The sequence below is a fragment of the Schistocerca nitens genome, chromosome 1 (assembly GCF_023898315.1).
Source record: "Schistocerca nitens isolate TAMUIC-IGC-003100 chromosome 1, iqSchNite1.1, whole genome shotgun sequence".
Lineage (NCBI taxonomy): Eukaryota > Metazoa > Arthropoda > Insecta > Orthoptera > Acrididae > Schistocerca > Schistocerca nitens.
This window is the reverse complement of record NC_064614.1, coordinates 948,768,139-948,787,302: the sequence shown is the minus strand read 5'-3', so window position 1 is coordinate 948,787,302 and position 19,164 is coordinate 948,768,139. Positions and strand designations below refer to the sequence as shown.

The 19,164-nt window shown below is 40.7% G+C and overlaps 1 protein-coding gene across 2 annotated transcripts in view; it reads right to left on the bottom strand.

Annotated features, from left to right (window-relative positions):
- Positions 1–19,164, bottom strand: part of LOC126194494 (nucleolar complex protein 2 homolog) — a 125,526-nt gene that overhangs the window by 19,579 nt on the left and 86,783 nt on the right. For both annotated transcript variants that reach the window (XM_049932770.1, XM_049932771.1), the window contains exons 10-12: positions 12,845–13,060; positions 8,421–8,678; positions 6,737–6,852 (exon numbers count right to left, since the gene is read on the bottom strand). In XM_049932770.1, the coding sequence (XP_049788727.1) occupies positions 6,737–6,852; positions 8,421–8,678; positions 12,845–13,060 (590 nt within the window). The remainder of the gene's footprint in view (positions 1–6,736; positions 6,853–8,420; positions 8,679–12,844; positions 13,061–19,164) is intronic.

Here is a 19,164-nt window from a genome sequence, read left to right as displayed (position 1 = left end):
AACTTCTCTTCTCCCCAATCCTATTCAATACCTCCTCATTAGTTACATGATCTACCCACCTTATCTTCAGCATTCTTCTGTAGCACCACATTTCGAAAGCTTCTATTCTCTTCTTGTCAAAACTAGTTATCGTCCATGTTTCACTTCCATACATGGCTACACTCCATACAAATACTTCCAGAAATGACTTCCTGACAAATCTATACTCGATGTTAACAAATTTCTCTTCTTCAGAAACGCTTTCCATGCCATTGCCAGTCTACATTTTATATCCTCTCTACTTCGACCATCATCAGTTATTTTACTCCCTAAATAGCAAAACTCCTTAACTACTTTAAGTGTCTCATTTCCTGATCTAATTCCCTCAGCATCACCCGACATAATTAGACTACATTCCATTATCCTCGTTTTGCTTTTGTTAATGTTCATCTTATATCCTCCTTTCAAGACACTATCCATTCCGTTCAATTGCTCTTCCAAGTCCTTTGCTGTCTCTGACAGAATTACAATGTCATCGGCGAACCTCAAAGTTTTTATTTCTTCTCCAAGGATTTTAATTCCTACTCTGAACTTTTCTTTAGTTTCCTTTATTGCTTGCTCAATATACAGATTTAATAACATCGGGGAGAGACTAAAACCCTGTCTCACTCCTTTCCCAACCACTGCTTCCCTTTCATGCCCCTTGACTCTTATAACTGCCATCTGGTTTCTGTACAAATTGTAAATAGCCTTTCGCTCCCTGTATTTTACCCCTGCCACCTTCAGAATTTGAAAGAGAGTATTCCAGTTAACATTGTCAAAAGCTTTCTCTAAGTCTACAAATGCTAGAAACGTAGGTTTGCCTTTTCTTAATCTTTCTTCTAAGATAAGTCGTAAGGTTAGTATTGCCTCACGTGTTCCAACATTTCTATGGAATCCAAACTGATCTTCCCCGAGGTCTGCTTCTACCAGTTTTTCCATTCGTCTGTAAAGAATTCGCGTTAGTATTTTGCAGCTGTGACTTATTAAACTGATAGTTCGGTAATTTTCACATCTGTCAACACCTGCTTTCTTCGGGATTGGAATTATTATATTCTTCTTGAAGTCTGAGGGTATTTCGCCTGTCTCATACATCTTGCTCACCAGATGGTAGAGTTCTGTCATGACTGGCTTTCCCAAGGCCATCAGTAGTTCTAAAGGAATGTTGTCTACTCCCGGGGCCTTGTTTCGACTCAGGTCTTTCAGTGCTCTGTCAAACTCTTCACGCAGTATAATATCTCCCATTTCGTCTTCATCTACATCCTCTTCCATTTCCATAATACTGTCCTCAAGTACATCGCCCTTGTATAAACCCTCTATATACTCCTTCCACCTTTCTGCCTTCCCTTCTTTGCTTAGAACTGGGTTGCCATCTGAGTTCTTGATATTCATACAAGTGGTTCTCTTCTCTCCAAAGGTCTCTTTAATTTTCCTGTAGGCAGTATCTATCTTACCCCTAGTGAGACAAGCCTCTACATCCTTACATTTGTCCTCTAGCCATCCCTGCTTAGCCATTTTGCACTTCCTGTCGATCTCATTTTTGAGACGTTTGTATTCCTTTTTGCCTGCTTCATTTACTGCATTTTTATATTTTCTCCTTTCATCAATTAAATTCAATATTTCTTCTGTTACCCAAGGATTTCTATTAGCCCTCGTCTTTTTACCTACTTGATCCTCTGCTGCCTTCACTACTTCATCCCTTAGAGCTACCCATTCTTCTTCTACTGTATTTCTTTCCCCCATTCCTGTCAATTGTTCCCTTATGCTCTCCCTGAAACTCTCTACAACCTCTGGTTCTTTCAGTTTATCCAGGTCCCATCTCCTTAAATTCCCACCTTTTTGCAGTTTCTTCAGTTTCAATCTGCAGTTCATAACCAATAGATTGTGGTCAGAATCCACATCTCCCCCTGGAAATGTCTTACAATTTAAAACCTGGTTCCTAAATCTCTGTCTTACCATTATATAATCTATCTGATAGCTTTTGGTATCTCCAGGTTTCTTCCAGGTATACAACCTTCTTTTATGATTCTTGAACCAAGTGTTAGCTATGATTAAGTTATGCTCTGTGCAAAATTCTACAAGGTGGCTTCCTCTTTCATTTCTTCCCCCCAATCCATATTCACCTACTATGTTTCCTTCTCTCCCTTTTCCTACTGACGAATTCCAGTCACCCATGACTATTAAATTTTCGTCTCCCTTCACTACCTGAATAATTTCTTTTATCTCGTCATACATTTCATCTATTTCTTCATCATCTGCAGAGCTAGTTGGCATATAAACTTGTACTACTGTAGTAGGCATGGGCTTTGTGTCTATCTTGGCCACAATAATGCGTTCACTATGCTGTTTGTAGTAGCTAACCCGCACTCCTATTTTTTTATTCATTATTAAACCTACTCCTGCATTACCCCTATTTGATTTTGTATTTATAACCCTGTAATCACCTGACCAAAAGTCTTGTTCCTCCTGCCACCGAACTTCACTAATTCCCACTATATCTAACTTTAACCTATCCATTTCCCTTTTTAAATTTTTCTAACCTAACTGCCCGATTAAGGGATCCGACATTCCACGCTCCGATCCGTAGAACGCCAGTTTTCTTTCTCTGGATAACGACGTCCTCTTGAGTAGTCCCCATCCGGAGATCCAAATGGGGGACTATTTTACCTCCGGAATATTTTACCCAAGAGGACGCCATCATCATTTAATCATACAGTAAAGCTGCATGTCCTCAGGAAAAATTACGGCTGTAGTTTCCCCTTGCTTTCAGCCGTTCGCAGTACCAGCACAGCAAGGCTGTTTTGGTTAATGTTACAAGGCCAGATCAGTCAATCATCCAGACTGTTGCCCCTGCAACTACTGAAAAGGCTGCTGCCCCTCTTCAGGAACCACATGTTTGTCTGGCCTCTCAACAGATACCCCTCCGTTGTGGTTGCACCTACGGTACGGCCATCTGTATCCTTGAGGCAAGCAAGCCTCCCCACCAACGGCAAGGTCCATGGTTCATGGGGGGGGGGGGATATTCTTGATATGTTTTGTAATTTACAACTTTCTGTTGTAATTCATGACAAGAATTTTTTCATGCTTTCTGTGGAACATTTCCGCTCATTGGTAAGTTAAATGAAGCCTTACTGAAAGTTGCTGTAACATATTGCATACTGTTAGAGTTGGTAATGTAGTTTATTTATCAAATGTACATTAAGTCGTCATAATGTTGAATTGTGTTACTACATTTGTTAGGTTAATAAGTAATAATATAGGAAAAGGAAAGTTGCTACATATAGCGCAGATGCTCTCTCTCTCTCTCTCTCTCTCTCTCTCTGTGTGTGTGTGTGTGTGTGTGTGTGTGTGTGTGTGTGTGAGAGAGAGAGAGAGAGAGAGAGAGAGAGAGAGAGAGAGAGAGAGATCTATTTTTGATGAGGCCTTGCCAATATTTTTATTTGTGACATTCTTTTTGTTGCGCCTCAGCATATCCGCTATATAGTGAGTAGCAACTTTCCTTTTCATATGCTATTACATTCCATACTGTGTTTCACAATATAAGCTTTCGGCCATCAAGGCTTTTGTTGAAAATAAGACAGACAACTAGACACACACACACACACACACACACACACACACACACACACACACAAATGTAGCCTCTGGCAGATGAAGCCACACTGGGAGCAACAGCAGCAGTGCATGATTGAAGTGGCAACTGGGTGGGGGTAAGGAGGAGGCTGGGGCGAGGAAGGGAAGGGATAGCAGGGTAGGGATGGAGACCATGAAAAGCCGCTGGGGAGCATGCAAGGACAAGGTGGAGAGAGGGTAGGGCAACTATGTACAGTCAGGAGGTTAGTGAAGGGCAAGGGGGTGGGGGGTGGAAAAGGAGAGAAGTAAAAAGACTGGGTGCATTGGTGGAATGAGGGCTGTGTAGTGCTGGAATGGGAACAGGGAAGGGGCTGGATGGGTGAGAAAAATGATTAACAAAGGTTGCGGCCAGGAGAGTTACAGGAATGTAGGATATATTGCAGGGAGAGCTCCCACCTGCGCAGTTCAGAAAACCTGGTGGTGGTGGGAAGGATCCATATGGCACAGGCTGTGAAGCAGTCATTGAAATGAAGGATGTCATGTGGGCAGTGTGCTCAGCAACAGGGTGGTCCACTTGTTTCTTGGCCAAAGTTCGTTGGTGGCCATTCGTGCGGACTGACAGCTTGTTGGTTGTCATGCCCACATATAATGCAGCATAGTGGTTACATCTTAGCTTATATACTACGTAACTGGTTTCACAGGTAGCCCTGCCTTTGACGGGGTCGGTGATGTTAATGACCGGACTGGAGTAGGTTGTGGTGGGAGGATGTATGGGACAGTCTTGCATCTAGATCTATTACAGTGATAGAAGCCATGAGTTAAGGGGCTGGGAGCAGGGGTTGTGTAGGAACGGATGAGTATATTGTGTAGATTTGGTGGACGGCAGAATACCACTGTGGGAGGAGTGGAAACGATAGAGGGCAGGACATTTCTCATTTCAAGCCATGATGAGAGGTAGTTGAAACCCTCACAGAAAATGTAATTCAGTTGCTCCAGTCCTGAGTGATACTCAGTTACGACGGAATGCTCCTCTGTGGTTGGACGGTGAGACTTTGGGAGATCTATCCTTCCCACCCCTCCACAGTGGTATTTTGCCATCAACCGAACCTACACAATATACTCGTCCATACCTACACAACCCCTGTTCCCAGCCCCTTAACTCATGGTTTACATTCCTGTAGTAGACCTTGGATGCAAGACCTGTCCCATACATCCTCCCACCACAACCTACTCCAGTCCAGTCATTAACATCACCGACCCCATCAAAGGCAAGGCTACCTGTGAAACCAGTTATGTAATATACAAGCTAAGATGTAACCACTGTGCTGCATTCTATGTGGGCATGACAACCTACAAGCTGGCTGTCTGCACAAATGGCCACTGATGAACTGTGGCCAAGAAACAAGTGGACCACCCTGTTGCTGAGCACACTGCCCAACATAGCATCCTTCATTTCAATGGCTGCTTCACAGCCTGTTCCATATAGATCCTTCCTGCCAACACCAGGTTCTGAACTGCACAGGTGGGAGCCCACCCTGCAATATACCCTACGTTCCCGTAACTGTCCTGGCCTCAACCTTCATTAATCATTTTTCTCACCCATCCAGCCCCTTCCCTGTTCCCATTCCAGCACTAAACAATCCTCATTCCATCAATGCACCCAGTCTCTTTAATTCTGTCCTTTTCTGAAACCCCCCCCCCCCTTTCCCTGCCCTTCATCTAACCTCCGGACTGTACCTTACTGCCCTACCCTCTCTCCATCTCATCCTTGCATGCTCCTCAGCAGTTCTTCCTATCCCCCAGCCCTATCCTGCTATCCCTCCCCCTCCCCGCCCCAGCTTCCTCCTTGTCCTTAACCCCACCAAGTTGCAATTCCCACCATGCACTACTGCTGTTGCTCCCAGTGTGGCTTCAGCTGCCAGAGGCTGCAGTTGTGTGTGTGAGCTGCATTTGTTTTATGTGTGTTTGTCGTCCATTTTCTACAAAGGCCTTGGTGGACAAAAGCTTATATTGTGACAGTCTTTTTGTTGTGCCTATCTGCAACTCACCACCTCCGCTATAGGGTGAGCAGCAACTTTCCTTTTCATAACATTATTTGTGTGTTATGTGACACACAACCAGGAGCACACCATGAAGCAAACATTACAAACAATGGGGTGCCCTAAAAAGAGTTTTTAGATAACTTTTTGACAAATTTTGGCAATTGCAAATGCATATGTGACCTCTTTTACTTTAAGTGAGACATAAATTACACAGTATCAGCCAGCTGCTGGTATGGCAGCAACATGATGCATGTGTAAATGTGCACAAAATCAGAAAGAAAGGGCATGTCAGCATCTTTAGCCCTTGCAGACATCAACAACACATCTACCCTTTCCAGGACACTGCACAATGAAGCCAACAACGGGACACTCCACACTAAATGGGTAATAATAGTGGTGGAAAACAAAAATAATTATCATCATTATCAAAGATAGCATATAATATACATAAAAAAATAGTAAAACTAACTTTGTTCTTTAAATTTTAACCACGAAGTCATTATTATTGTGGATATCTGAAGGTATACCTGCAGATGCATGCACTCTTACATGTTCTTATCTGCAAAGCAGTTATTGCTGTGTATATCCACATCTGCACAGATCTCAAACCACAGAGGGACAACTTTTTGATTTGAAGCAATTAATAACTATGAAAGTGGTCGGTGAACTCGATGTCGATAGAGAAATTTTATGGTACAGTATGGAAGGTGAAGGTTCATTTAATTGGGCATGGCCACGTGAAGCGAATCTGGAAATGGATGCTGAAGTTTTAGAGAAATAAGCAGGGGCTGTTCTCGTCATGCACACAGACCATCAAGATATCAATGACTCTCGACCACAGTATGGTAAAGGAAGGTGTCTTGTGAGTATTCATGGCAGTTCTGTTGATTTGTTTGTAAAATTGGACATTGAAGGAGAAATAATTAACGATCCGGATTTGGTTGGCCAAAATTATTATAAATAAGATGGTGGGTCTGAGTTCAGGAAGATGCTAGGAAAGGAAGCAGTTGTTATTTAAGGACATTCACAGCAACAAGCAAGGACTAACAAACAGGAACTGCAGAGAAAATCAGAGCAGGAGGTATAGCCCAAAGCCTTCTTACCCAAAGAACTCATCTGCATCAGATTCGTCGGATGGAAACAGCTCCACAGGACCATCATCATCGCCTGCTGTGGACTTAACTGGCTTCTTTATAACTGGGATGTTGTAATCTCCAAGCTGAAATTTGATGCCACAGTAAAATATAAAAGAATCAAATATAATAATGTGAATAAAACACAAAAGTTGTTAACTTTTGTGGTGTAAAGAAATCTTACAAATGTAGGTAGAAAATTCTGTTACTAGTTGATTCTGTAAAGCTTTTAGTAAACTTCTTGCGAGTCAAATAACATTAAATTGCAGTCAGAATGTTTTATATTAACAGAGGCACTTGACAGATGAGAATTTAGAAGATAATCCCTCTAGAAAATCATAAAAGAATCAGACTATCAGCTTGCTGTTCAAATTGCAGAATATTTGATCATACAGTTTCACACACAATCAGAACCATGCTACAACTTAGTACTGGAAATGCATTTCACCTGTTACTGAGATAACTAATCCATGCCAGTCACTTAAAGAGAAATGTCAAAATCCTCTATCCAACATCCAAGTGCATCCAACATCCAAGTGCATTTAAATACGGTTATAAAAGATAAAAACTTCTATACTGCTAACCAGATAAAATGTCTATCTGGTTCGGGTTGCAAGTTGCCTATCCAATGGCTTCCAGGAGCAACAAAAATTTGCTTTTCAGTATTTCATATAATTATTGGCCAAATTTAAAAAATTAGGATGCTGCAACAATCTACTCATTAAGAGCTACGATCTTATGTTAAAGGTGTAGCACAAACAGTATTAAAGTTAGAAACTGTGTATTTGTCTTGAGGCAGGTTAACTCATTGTGCACAAATTACCCAGCCCATATTTATTCAGTATTTGAGAAAAGCACTTAGTGACTTCCAACAGACTTACACTTAATTTCAAATTTTTTTGATACTTTTTGCACTGACATACCCCCTCCCCCAAAAAATAACAGAAGGAAGACAGTTTATCGCTTACTACATTTTCGCTGTTATTGCTTACTGCGTTTTCGCTCTTCATGCGATCAAACTCCAGCATCAGGCACAACATTTGAATTTATTACTTCTGTACTATTAACTTTTCTTGCAACACACTTTGCAGACAGTATTTTACGACACATCCAGTTCAGGAGATATGATGTCATAAAAATTGCGATCTGAAAAACTAGTTTTTCTTATAATAGAGAGCAAGTTACACAGACTATGCTCAACCATGGCACCTTAATTCTTTAAAGACATGACTGAACTTGAGTAACATGTCCAAAAACCAAAAACCACCTGCTATCTAGCTTTTCAGACAATATTACATGCATACTGAAATGCCAAATGAAAAATATCAACTATAAGAGCACCAAAAAATGATGATGAATTGACAACACTCAAATATTGTTTCATTTTTTAACTAACCATTATAAATTTTCAGCATGTAATACTCCAAAGATGATGAAAAGCTGGTGAGGAGGACTTTCACTTTATGTTCCTAATAACATTAGCATACTGATAATAAATGACACGTCATGTGCAACAAATTAATAGAGAGTTCCTAATAAAGAAATGATATTATTAAACTGTTATCATGTATTTAGCCTACACACATCAATTTTTAGGACAAGTAAAGTTTTCACCAGAAAAGGTATTTCCAATAATGTGAAAAACATAACATACCTTTACATTATCTGTTGCTTTCTTAGCTAGCTGCTGTATGTTCATTTTGTTCCAGCTGGTATAAAATTTTGCTAAAGGCGTACCTTGCAATTTTATACCATTTTCCCAAGCACTTATTGCTTTTTTGTCAGACAGTGCAAATGATACTTTCTTTCGTTCCTCTTCAATATAGTGTGCATTTTCTTCTATCTTTTCTAAAATTTGTTTCATTTTCTTGCAATAATTGGGATTTTTACAATTCTTCAGAAACATTTTTATCTGCACATAAAAGAAAACATTATGCATATATGAAGCAGTAACTCAACATGAAAACATTATGCATATATCAGGCAGTAACTCAACATTTTCTAGGACAAGCCCACAAAAATAATATAATTCTCACCTTTCATCGATTTTACTCTAAATAAACAGACTGTTAATTTAGCATGTGTTTTCTACACGGTCACATTCTTTACAGAATTGTTTCTATGAGAAAATTTATAGGATCTTTTCATTTAATGGGACAGTCCTCCTCTGCTTCATGCAAAATCATCAGATTTTTCAAAATAAGGGACTTATTCATGTGACACTAGGTAAGAACCCAATACCGACATAGGGACACAACATACACTGAGGATGAAATAATACACCATATTATAAATGGAATCGCATTTTGTGCATCTAGATTGACGTCAGCTGTTTGTGACAAATGAAAACTTGAACCTGGATTTCCTCCTTACTGCAAGCAAACACCTTAACCACTTCGGCTACCCGAGCACACTTCCCGGACCAATCCAGACTTCCTCTTCGTTGTCACCACTGTTCTCTTCAAATATAAGAAGGTCTTCACTGGCATCGAGAGCATTACTTATGTCGCACTTCTTGAAAGATTTAATAATAATAATGTCTTCTCTCACTGTAGACCACAACTGTTTTATCCAATGACACACTTGTTTGATTTTAGACTGGCATTCCGATCTGATATGCAGGAGTTGGCGGTCATATACGTGCTTGCTTGTTTGTGCAAATGATGCTTGTTTCTCTTTTGCTGATGAAGGCTGTAGCCGAAAGCTTTATGTAAGTGTCTTTTATTCTGTCTTTCTGCAACTTGACGTGTCTTGTTTAAACCAAGTAGCAATCTGTCCTTTCCTACATTGTTGTTAGCTACTAACAAAAGTATTGTACTGTTACTGATAAAAAAACTCACTTTCAGTTCAAGTTCACTGGCACTGTAGACTGCAATGACGCGTCATAAGCTAGACAGTGTTCTGTTTTATGATGGCGGGTTGGGAGGGAGACAGTGTTAGCAAGCTTGTGAATTCCCGCAACTCATATTCGTTGCATTGGTGCACTGCTGCTGCCATTTGAATCCCATGCAGGCAGGTTTCCCGCGACATCGAACATATGGCCATTTTTAAGAATGAAAGGAATTTTAAATTAAAACACTGCATTTTTATATTAATTTCAAGTATAAGATACACCTGCATTTTGGAGGCAATTTTTTGATGAAAAAAAGTGTGTCTAATAGTCTGTACAATACGGTATGTCTAAGGCTAGTTCACAGAAACTAATTTGTGTTCAGAGATCAAGAGCCAGGGAGAAGGGGGTTGGGGAGGGGGGGGGGGCAGATTATGCAATGGCACAAAGTGCAGAGCATTGAGCACTGTGCTCTGCAAATGGGTGGTTGAGCTGGGAGGTTGTATGGAGTGTGAGTTTGGGGTGCACGACATTTGTGTCATTAGCAATAATACTATTTTTCTGTCACGTGAGTATTCCCAGTTAACAATGCATGATTTGATGCGATGTCAGACACATAAGTACGAAGTTAAAGCAATTAAAGCCCTCGGTCACAAAAATGAAGTCTTTTGACCTGGTTTCGGCACTTCTATGAGTGCCTTCATCTGAAATTAAACATTCAAATTGGCATGTCGCGTATAAAATAAATATCAAGTGATAAAGCATTAGTCACAAAAATTAAAAAAAAAAAAGAATACATGCAAGGCAAGCCACTATGGGCTGCTCACACATGTCAAGCCACAGGTACCTTGGCTTATACCTCCAAAATTTCGAAGAGTGTGCCAGGAAGTTTCATATCAGCGCAAACTCTGTTGTAGAGTGAAAATGTCATTCTAGAAACAACCCCAGGCTGTGGCTAAGCCATGTCTCCGCAATATCCTTTCTTCCAGGAGTGCTAGTTCTGGAAGGTTCGCAGGAGTGCTAGTTCTGGAAGGTTCGCAGGAGAGCTTCTGTGAAGTTTGGAAGGTAGGAGGCGAGGTACTGGTGGAATTAAAGCTGTGGGGACGGGGCTTGAGTCATGCTTGGGTAGCTCAGTTGGTAGAGCACTTGCCCACGAAAGGCAAAGCTTGCGAGTTTGAGTCTCGGTCCGGCACACAGTTTTTATCTGCCAGGAAGTTTCAGTGTTGTCCAGTCAACGTTGTTAAAAGCATTCTCCATATCTTCAAATTATATAAATATGGGTTCACCTTTCTTCAATCTATCTTCTAAGGTAAGACATAGGGTCAGTATTGACGTGTTCATACATTTCTCCAGAGCCCAAAGTTATTTTCCAGAAGGTGGTTATATACAAGATTTCCAGTTCTTCTGTAAATAACCATGTCCATATTTTGCAACCATGACTTATTAAATGGCCTGTTTGGTAGTATTCACAACTGTCAGCACCTGACTGCTTTCAAACTGGAAGTATTACAATCTTCTTGAAGTCTGAGGGTATTTCCACTGTCTCATACCTCTTGCACACCAGGTGGAATAGTTTTGTCACGGCTGGCTTTCCAAAGAACGTCAATAATTTTGATGGAATGTCATCTTCTACAGGTGCCTTGTTTTAGCTTGTGCCTTCCAGTGGTCTGTCACATACTTCTCGCTGTATTTATTTCCAATCTGATTTTCACTTACTTACTGATCCCTTTCTACAATATTGTCCTCAAGTCTTCTTGTGTTAGACAGAACCTCTATTTATTCCTTCCACATTTTAGCTTTTCCTTCTTTGCTTAGTAGTGTCTTTGTCACCTAAACTCTTGACATCAACAGAGTTACTTCTCTTTTCTCCAATGACCTCTTTAATTTTCCTGTAGGCAGTATCTATTTCTTCCATAGACATCCATGTTTCTACTGCCTTTCATTGCCCTCTACCCATTTTGCAATTTCTGTCAATCTCATTCTTAGCTGTTTGTATACGCTTTTTTCTGCTTCACTATTTCTGCTCTCAAAGCTACCCATTTATCTTCTATTGTATTCCTTTCCTCTGCTTCCATTCAACATTGCCTAATGTTCCATCTGAAACTCTCAACTACCCCCAGTTGTTTCAATTTATCCACGTCTCATCTCCTTAATTTCCCACCTTTCTGAAATTTCTTCAGATTTTATCTGCAGTACATAATCATTAAGTTAGGACCAGAGGCCACATTTTTTTGCTGGAAATGTCTTGCAATGTAAAACTGATTTTGAAATCTCTGTCTTATAATCAATCAAAAGCTTTCCAGTAAGTATACAACCTTCTTCCATCAATCTTAAACCAAGCATTGGTGATTATTAAATTATGATTTGTGTAAAATTCTGCCACAAATTTTTATCTCCATTATTTATTTGAAAAATTTCTTTTGTCTCATCATACATTCTCTCAATCTCTTTTTTTCATCTGTGGAGCTAGCTGGTATATAAACTTCTCCTATGGTGGTGGGAGTTGGTTTCATGTCTATCTCAACTATGATTATGTGTTCACTATGTTGTTCATAGTATCTTAACCATATTGCTATTTTCTTTTTCATTATTATGGCTACTCCTGCATTACCTCTACTTGATTATGTGTTGATAACTCTGTATTGACGTAACCAATAGCCCTGTTGTTCTTGTTGCTGGAATTCACTAATTCCCACTACAACTAAGTTCATCATATCCATTCTCCTTTTTAAATTATCTAACCCACCTTCCCAGTCAAGGGACCAAACATTCCATGTTCCACCCCGTAGAATGCCAGTTTTGTTTTTTCTAGTAATGACTCCACCTGAGCAGTCCCCATACAGAGATCCAAATTGGGGACTATTTTACCACCATCACTATATTATATAGTAGAGCTACATACTCTCTGGAAAGCTTTCAGCCATTCCATGTACCAGCACAGCAAGGTCACATTGGTCAATGATGCAAGGCCAGACCAGTCAGTTATCCAAACTGTTGCCTCTGCAGTTACTGAAAAGACTGCCACCCCTCTTCAGGAACCATGGGTTAATCTGGCCTCTCCACAGATATAATTACATTGTGGTCACGCCTATCATACAGCTACAATATTGTTGCAACCCATAAGCCACCTCACCTTGGAAAGGTCTGTCGTTCAATGGGGTGTGAATTAGTGAGATAGTGGTAACACAAAGACTTTCATATCATACTAAGATAATATACTGAAGAGAGAACTGAGAAATAATACTTACCTGAATCACTGCTGGAACAGTCATATCTGGGAATGCAATGCTGTGAGATTCATTTGCCATATACTGAAGGAGTAGTTTGTAAATGTTTTCTATGACTGCATCTTTAAATCCATTCTCCTGCAACTGGCCTTTGGACACTCTTAAAATGCATGTGAAGTCCAGAGGTTTCATGGATACTTTCTTATGTTTCTTATTAAAATCAAAGTTTGTCAGCACCTTAAACAATTAATAAGTATATAATATTTAGTTTCAAATTAAAAACTTCGATTAACTATTTGTAAAACTGTGCCTGTTGATAATATCACTAAGACTGTGGTGCTATTTGCAGGAGGCTGGAAAATAGGTATCGCACCACAACAATACCGCTATAATTTAAATAAAAAAAAAACTTCTAACATTTTACGAAAAGAGAACAAGTACCTGTACAGAAACCTTAAAATCAATTGTAAGAAACAATCATTAACTTCCTTTTTTTTAAGAAATAAATGTTTTTTTCCCCCAACAGACAGTAAACATACAAGTCTAGGTCACAGGTAAAACAGCCTACTACAGGTGTAAATTATTTTTTTGGGTGAACAGAAGATGCAGAAATATTCTTGGCAGTGGAAACTACTGCATCACATATGAAATACTGAATACAAGTCTACTAAAAAAGATTCAAAACTATACCAGTATTACTCTGTTGCCTTGAGTAAATTAATCTGCCAATTGCATTTATTTTTTTCTCCTAGAACTTATCTTTTTATATGTGTCGTGTTGAGCTCTACTTTTGGCTAACCGACTTTTGCTTAGTGAGTTCATATCGACTAAGTGAACAACACTTGTACTGACTCTTTGAAACTTTATTAGGAATGTACACGACATTACTCTTATTAACAGATAGGATAGAAATGGCATAATTTGGAAATCTAATTCTTGACAAAAAGGAATTGATTACAGGCTATAACTTGGTAATAGCAGATAACAGATCATTGGCAAGGAGCATACATTACTAACAAATTCACAAGAAACAAAGAATAAACAGAAAGCATATAGAAACATAAAAACCACAGTGCCCCTGGTGGCTGGGAGCAGAACTGTTCAGACAGCTGCAATTCACTTACCAAGAAGACTGCACTGCTCCGTACACTAGTTAACGCAAGGCGGCTGATGTGTAGGGCACTACATCAGTCCCCTAGGAGGAAGCAAAGTGTTGGCATTGACTAATCATGCCGAGAAACACACCTGGCAGTCAGAATGAGTCATCAGCATCAGAGGAGAAGATGCACTAGTAGACGGATGCTCCAATGGCGGATATAGCGTCTTGATCTGAGGTGGGTGGATGCCTCTGTCGAGCCACTGTCAGTGGAGTATTGTGGAAGACATATGCTGATTTAACATGGTTCAATGAAACACTTGTAGCCTTGTCGTTCTCCAGAATGTCCACTGTTTGGGTATGTCACTGGAGAACTTTACACAGGCAAGAATATGGGGCTTGCAGTGTAGAGCAAACTTGTGTACAATGTTCCAGATCTTGGTGCGCGAAAGAGGGTGGTGCGCCATGCTGTGAGGCTTCCAGAGGATGGATCCTAGAAACATAGCCTCTCAAGTGATGCAAAGATTCTGGCTGATCTTGCGTGGCTGTTTCTAATGTGTCTGTGTCGACAAAATTACCAAGTAGACACAATGTCTCACCATAAACTAATTCTGCCACTGACGAACCAAGGTCACACTTGAGTGTTGTTTACAGACTGAATAGTACCACCAATAGTGTCGATAACCAGGTCTCTTCGAGGAACATTAGTGCTGCCTTCAAACAACAGTGACAGCATTCAATTATCCCATTGCTTACCGGGTGGTAGCTAGTGTTCTTACAGTGAGTATAACCACAAAATTTGGCCAACTGAGTGAACTTTTTATAAGTACCTCTGCCAATTCAATGGGCAAAGCAGTCCAACAATGTCCAAATGTACATGGTGAAAGTGAGTGGTGGTATCTGCGAAGTCTGTGATTAGGGCTTGGATATGGAGGGTAATCTTGCAGTGTTGACACTTGAGACAAGATCTGTCCCATTTCTGACAGTCTTTCTGCACACCAGCCACACAAAATGCTGAGATGCTGCACAAATTGTTGGATGCACCCCTGGATGGCACAACTCATGGACAGTGTTAAAAGATTGCCTTCTGAACACTGGTGACAGAAAAATGGACAAGGTCAGCCATGAGAGACATTGCAGTACAGTTGCGTTCTTTCCCCTGGAACGTCAATCAGCTGTAGCTTCAATGCTGATGCAGCATTTCTGACTTACATAAGGCATTCATCACCTTCTCACTGCACATGTGCAAGTGTGAAAAAATCTATTGAACTGGAGATGCTGTTAACACACAATAGACAATCCGCGATGAGATTGTTGATCCCAGATATGTGCTTAACGCCTCTTGTGAATTGAGGCATGAATTCCAAGTGGTTAAACTGTCTGGGTGAACACTTGGCACTGTTCCATCTGAATGCAAACATCAATGGCTTGTGGTCTGTATAAATTGTGAGCACTCATGCTTTGACTTGAGGACAAAAGCATTTTACTACCAGGTAAACAGCCAGGAGCTCACATTTGTGTGTGCTCCATTTCCTCTGCAAATGCGACAGTTGTTGTGGAGAGTGTGCCAGTGGTTGCCAGGCATTATCCAACCACTGTTGTTGTGCTGTAGTGCTCCACTGACAGCTGTATGGCTCACACCCATCACTACAGCTAGTGGTGCGTCAAACCACATGTGTGCCAGAACTGTTGTATTGGCCCAGCTCTTCTTTGCTGTATCACACACAAAACACATATTACCTGTCCGCTTCACCACAGACTTGCTGTTAACTTTTGAGCCCGATAACGCCACCATAAAGGTTCCTGTAACTCTGCAGCATGAGGAATGTTTCGTCCACAGAAGTTTAGCGTACTCAAGAATATCTGACTGCCGTTGGCCAGGCTAGCAGCAGTACCGCGTCCACCTTCTCAGGCCGATGAAGGGATCCTGCAGCAGAGATCTTATGATCAAGGAACGTCACCTAGACACACTTGACAACAAGATGACTCCATATAACCCAGTCACTCCTGCAGATGCTGTCGACACTGTTCCGAGTTGGCGGAGAACACTAGGACATCATCAATGTACGCAAGGCAGTATGATAGCCTTTGGAGAATGGAGTCTATACTCTTTGCCAAGTTTGAGTGGTGTTGCATAACCCAAAAGTCATCAAAATGCTTCCAAATTACCCAAAAGGCATTATTATGGCAGCCTTGAGTACGTCTTCCATGGCTACTGGTATCTGAATATATGCCTGAAAATGCTCCAGAACAGTGAATATAGAGGAACCAAGTAACACATAATTATAAACCCTCCAAAATGGTACAGCGTATCTGTCAGGCACTGGTTGTGGGTTAAGCTCATGATAGTTGTTTCATGGGCACCAGGCTCCACCTTTCCAACTTTATTTGGTACCAAATGTAATGGTAAGGACCACAGACTTTTAGACAGCCACATTATGCCTTCATAAAACACAGAACCAAATTTGGCCTTCACTTTTGCTAAGCGCTTCGGAGCCAAACATTTTGGCCGACACACTACAAGGGGTCTATCTGTCGTCTTTATGTGGTGCACTTAATCATGTGGTATTTGCTTAGGAGCACCAGATGACCTAGTCAAGTTTGGGTACTTGCTCAATAACTTTGCATAGTCACCCCCAGAAGCCTGCATCAACTTGGCACTAAGAATTGTGTGCCATGAGGTCTGCTTTCACCTCAGTGACACCCATGACTGTGCAGTCCCACACCTACGAGTGGTACAGTTCAAGGTTTAGCTCTATCCACTGTATGTCACAACTGATGGGCCGTTGATCACCATCAGACGGAAGGCAGTTGATGGCCAGCAAAGATGCATGGACATTTGAAGTAGGCTGTTCGGATCTGGCCCTGTATCTATTAAGAATTTCATGCTAGCACCACTGTTGGTGACAAACAGGTGCTTGGAGGACGTCTGGCAATTGGCTGCACCTACTAGGGACCACCAGTTGTATGTGGGTGAGAGCACTGTGATGAACACTTCTTCATCTGATCACCAAACCAGCGGTGCCAGCAAATCTGTACGTTGCCTTGAAAGTCATGACACCACCAAAACATCTACTCCTTGAACATCATTGGTATCAATCTCTGCCACTGATAGTGCTGTCCTCTGACAACAGCACACTGACCTGGGCACACAACAGTTCAATCTTTGCCACAAATGAGTCATGGTCAGCCCGTGCTACTGTTGCTGGAGAGATTGCATTGCACTGTTGTCAAGTGCAGCGACTGTGCTGACCTATGCAGGTGCGATTGCATTTCATATTTGTTTGGCCAGCTGCGCCATGACATCCAGCGGCATATAGGTCTGAGAGAGAACTATAACTTTTATCGGCAGCAGCAAATGACTGCTCCACAGTGACTGCATTGACCTTACTGCATAGGCATCTCAGAAATTGGAATGTCTTCCTATCGACCATATTTTCTTGAGTAAGAACTTGCCATATACATTCCTCTTTTGATGTGGTCACACATTGTATCAATTCTTACATGAGCTTGGGATAGGAGTCCGTCTCCAGTGGTGCCATAATTTATATCTTGCACCTCAGCGACGAATCGATTGTTGAGTCAACTTACTATGAATGCGAACTTAGTTATCCCTGCAAAGGGGAGGGAGGGAGTGGAACTTGCTTCTGTTTGCTTGAACCAAAGGACAGGATTATTCAGCCAGAATAGTGGCAGGCACATTGCTATTCTCGATACTATTCAGCTATTCTCGATATTAATTATTCATCAGCCATCACTCAATTCGAATGAGATACCATTGATCATAATGGGGGTCACCACTTGCTGAGTTCTGTTCTGCTTTAGGCTACCTGACTTTTGCTTGATGTGTTTATAGTGACTAAGTGAATGACACTTGTACGGCTCTTTGAAACTTTATTAGGAATGAATGCCTGACGTCAGACTTACAAATAGAAAGTATAGAAATGCCCTAATTCTGAACTCTAATCCTTAACATAGAAAGGAATAGATTACAGGCGTAACTGGAAAACACCAGGTAACAGAACATTGGCAAGGAGTGTACATTACCAAATTCACAAAAAATGAAGAATAAACAGGATGCATATGAAACATCTAAAAGCATAAAGAACAGCACCCCTGGTGGCTGGGCATGTAGCTGCTCAGATAATCATGATTCACTTGCTAAGAACACTGCACTGCACTGAACTTCAAGTTAGCGCGTGGCCGTTGCCCTGTAGACTGCTACATATTCTTGGTGATTTACTGCAGTTTATGTACTTGCCCATCAGAATACTTTTAATTTATTCTTCTGTTTTCATTTTTGGTATACAATAAATTTTCTTACTATTGTGCATCTTGAACATAAACACACAACACAGTAGGCCACAAATAACTGATATAAAATTATGTAAATTTCCTTTACATAATGGTACCATACTCACGCCTTACCACTTGCACTTACCACTGTCTCCTGATATCTATGTATGGATCTACTGAATGAGTACACAGTAAGCAATACTTGAATACTAAAATGTATGGAAAATAAATGTGTGCTATTTAAGAAAGCAAGGGCAGACACGTGTGAAAATTACTGTACAGTCTAGTATCACATGGGTCAAAAATACTCAGCAGCACTTTATCAAATTGTAGACGAGAGATCTGAAAGTAGATTATGAGAAGAGCAGTTTGGTTTTAAGAGAAGTAGAGGCACTTAAGAAGCTACTTTAGCATTGCAGCTAATAATAGAAGGCAGATGCAGGAAAATCAAAGAAGCATATACTGCATTCGTACATTCAGAAGACTTTTTGATCGTGTGGACTGGACTGAATTTTTTCCATTCTTATACAGTATGGTATATCATACTGGTACAAAAGGATAATTAATTCAGTTCTGACAAGACCACATTGGAGATGTCATCCGAAAATTGCTCAAAAGAATTTGGGGAACACATGTATGAATGTCCAGTATGTTAAATCTATTTTGGTACAGGCAATACCTGTGGTCTTATTGCACAGTGTGAAATATTTGCTTTCAATGTATGCAGCAACTACAGTCATTCACCATCTGTCAGCTGTGCTAGCATGACAGTGTCAGGTAACCCCTCAAAAGGAAGTGAGTGCTGGTGTCCCAGTGCTCCCTAGTAAGGTACACAATGGAAATTGTCATTAGTGGATACTGTATTCAACCGAGCACATCTAATGCAACATCTTAATGCAGTGCATCTTGCAAGAGCAGTCTGCTTGATCCAAGAAGGATGGATTTTCCA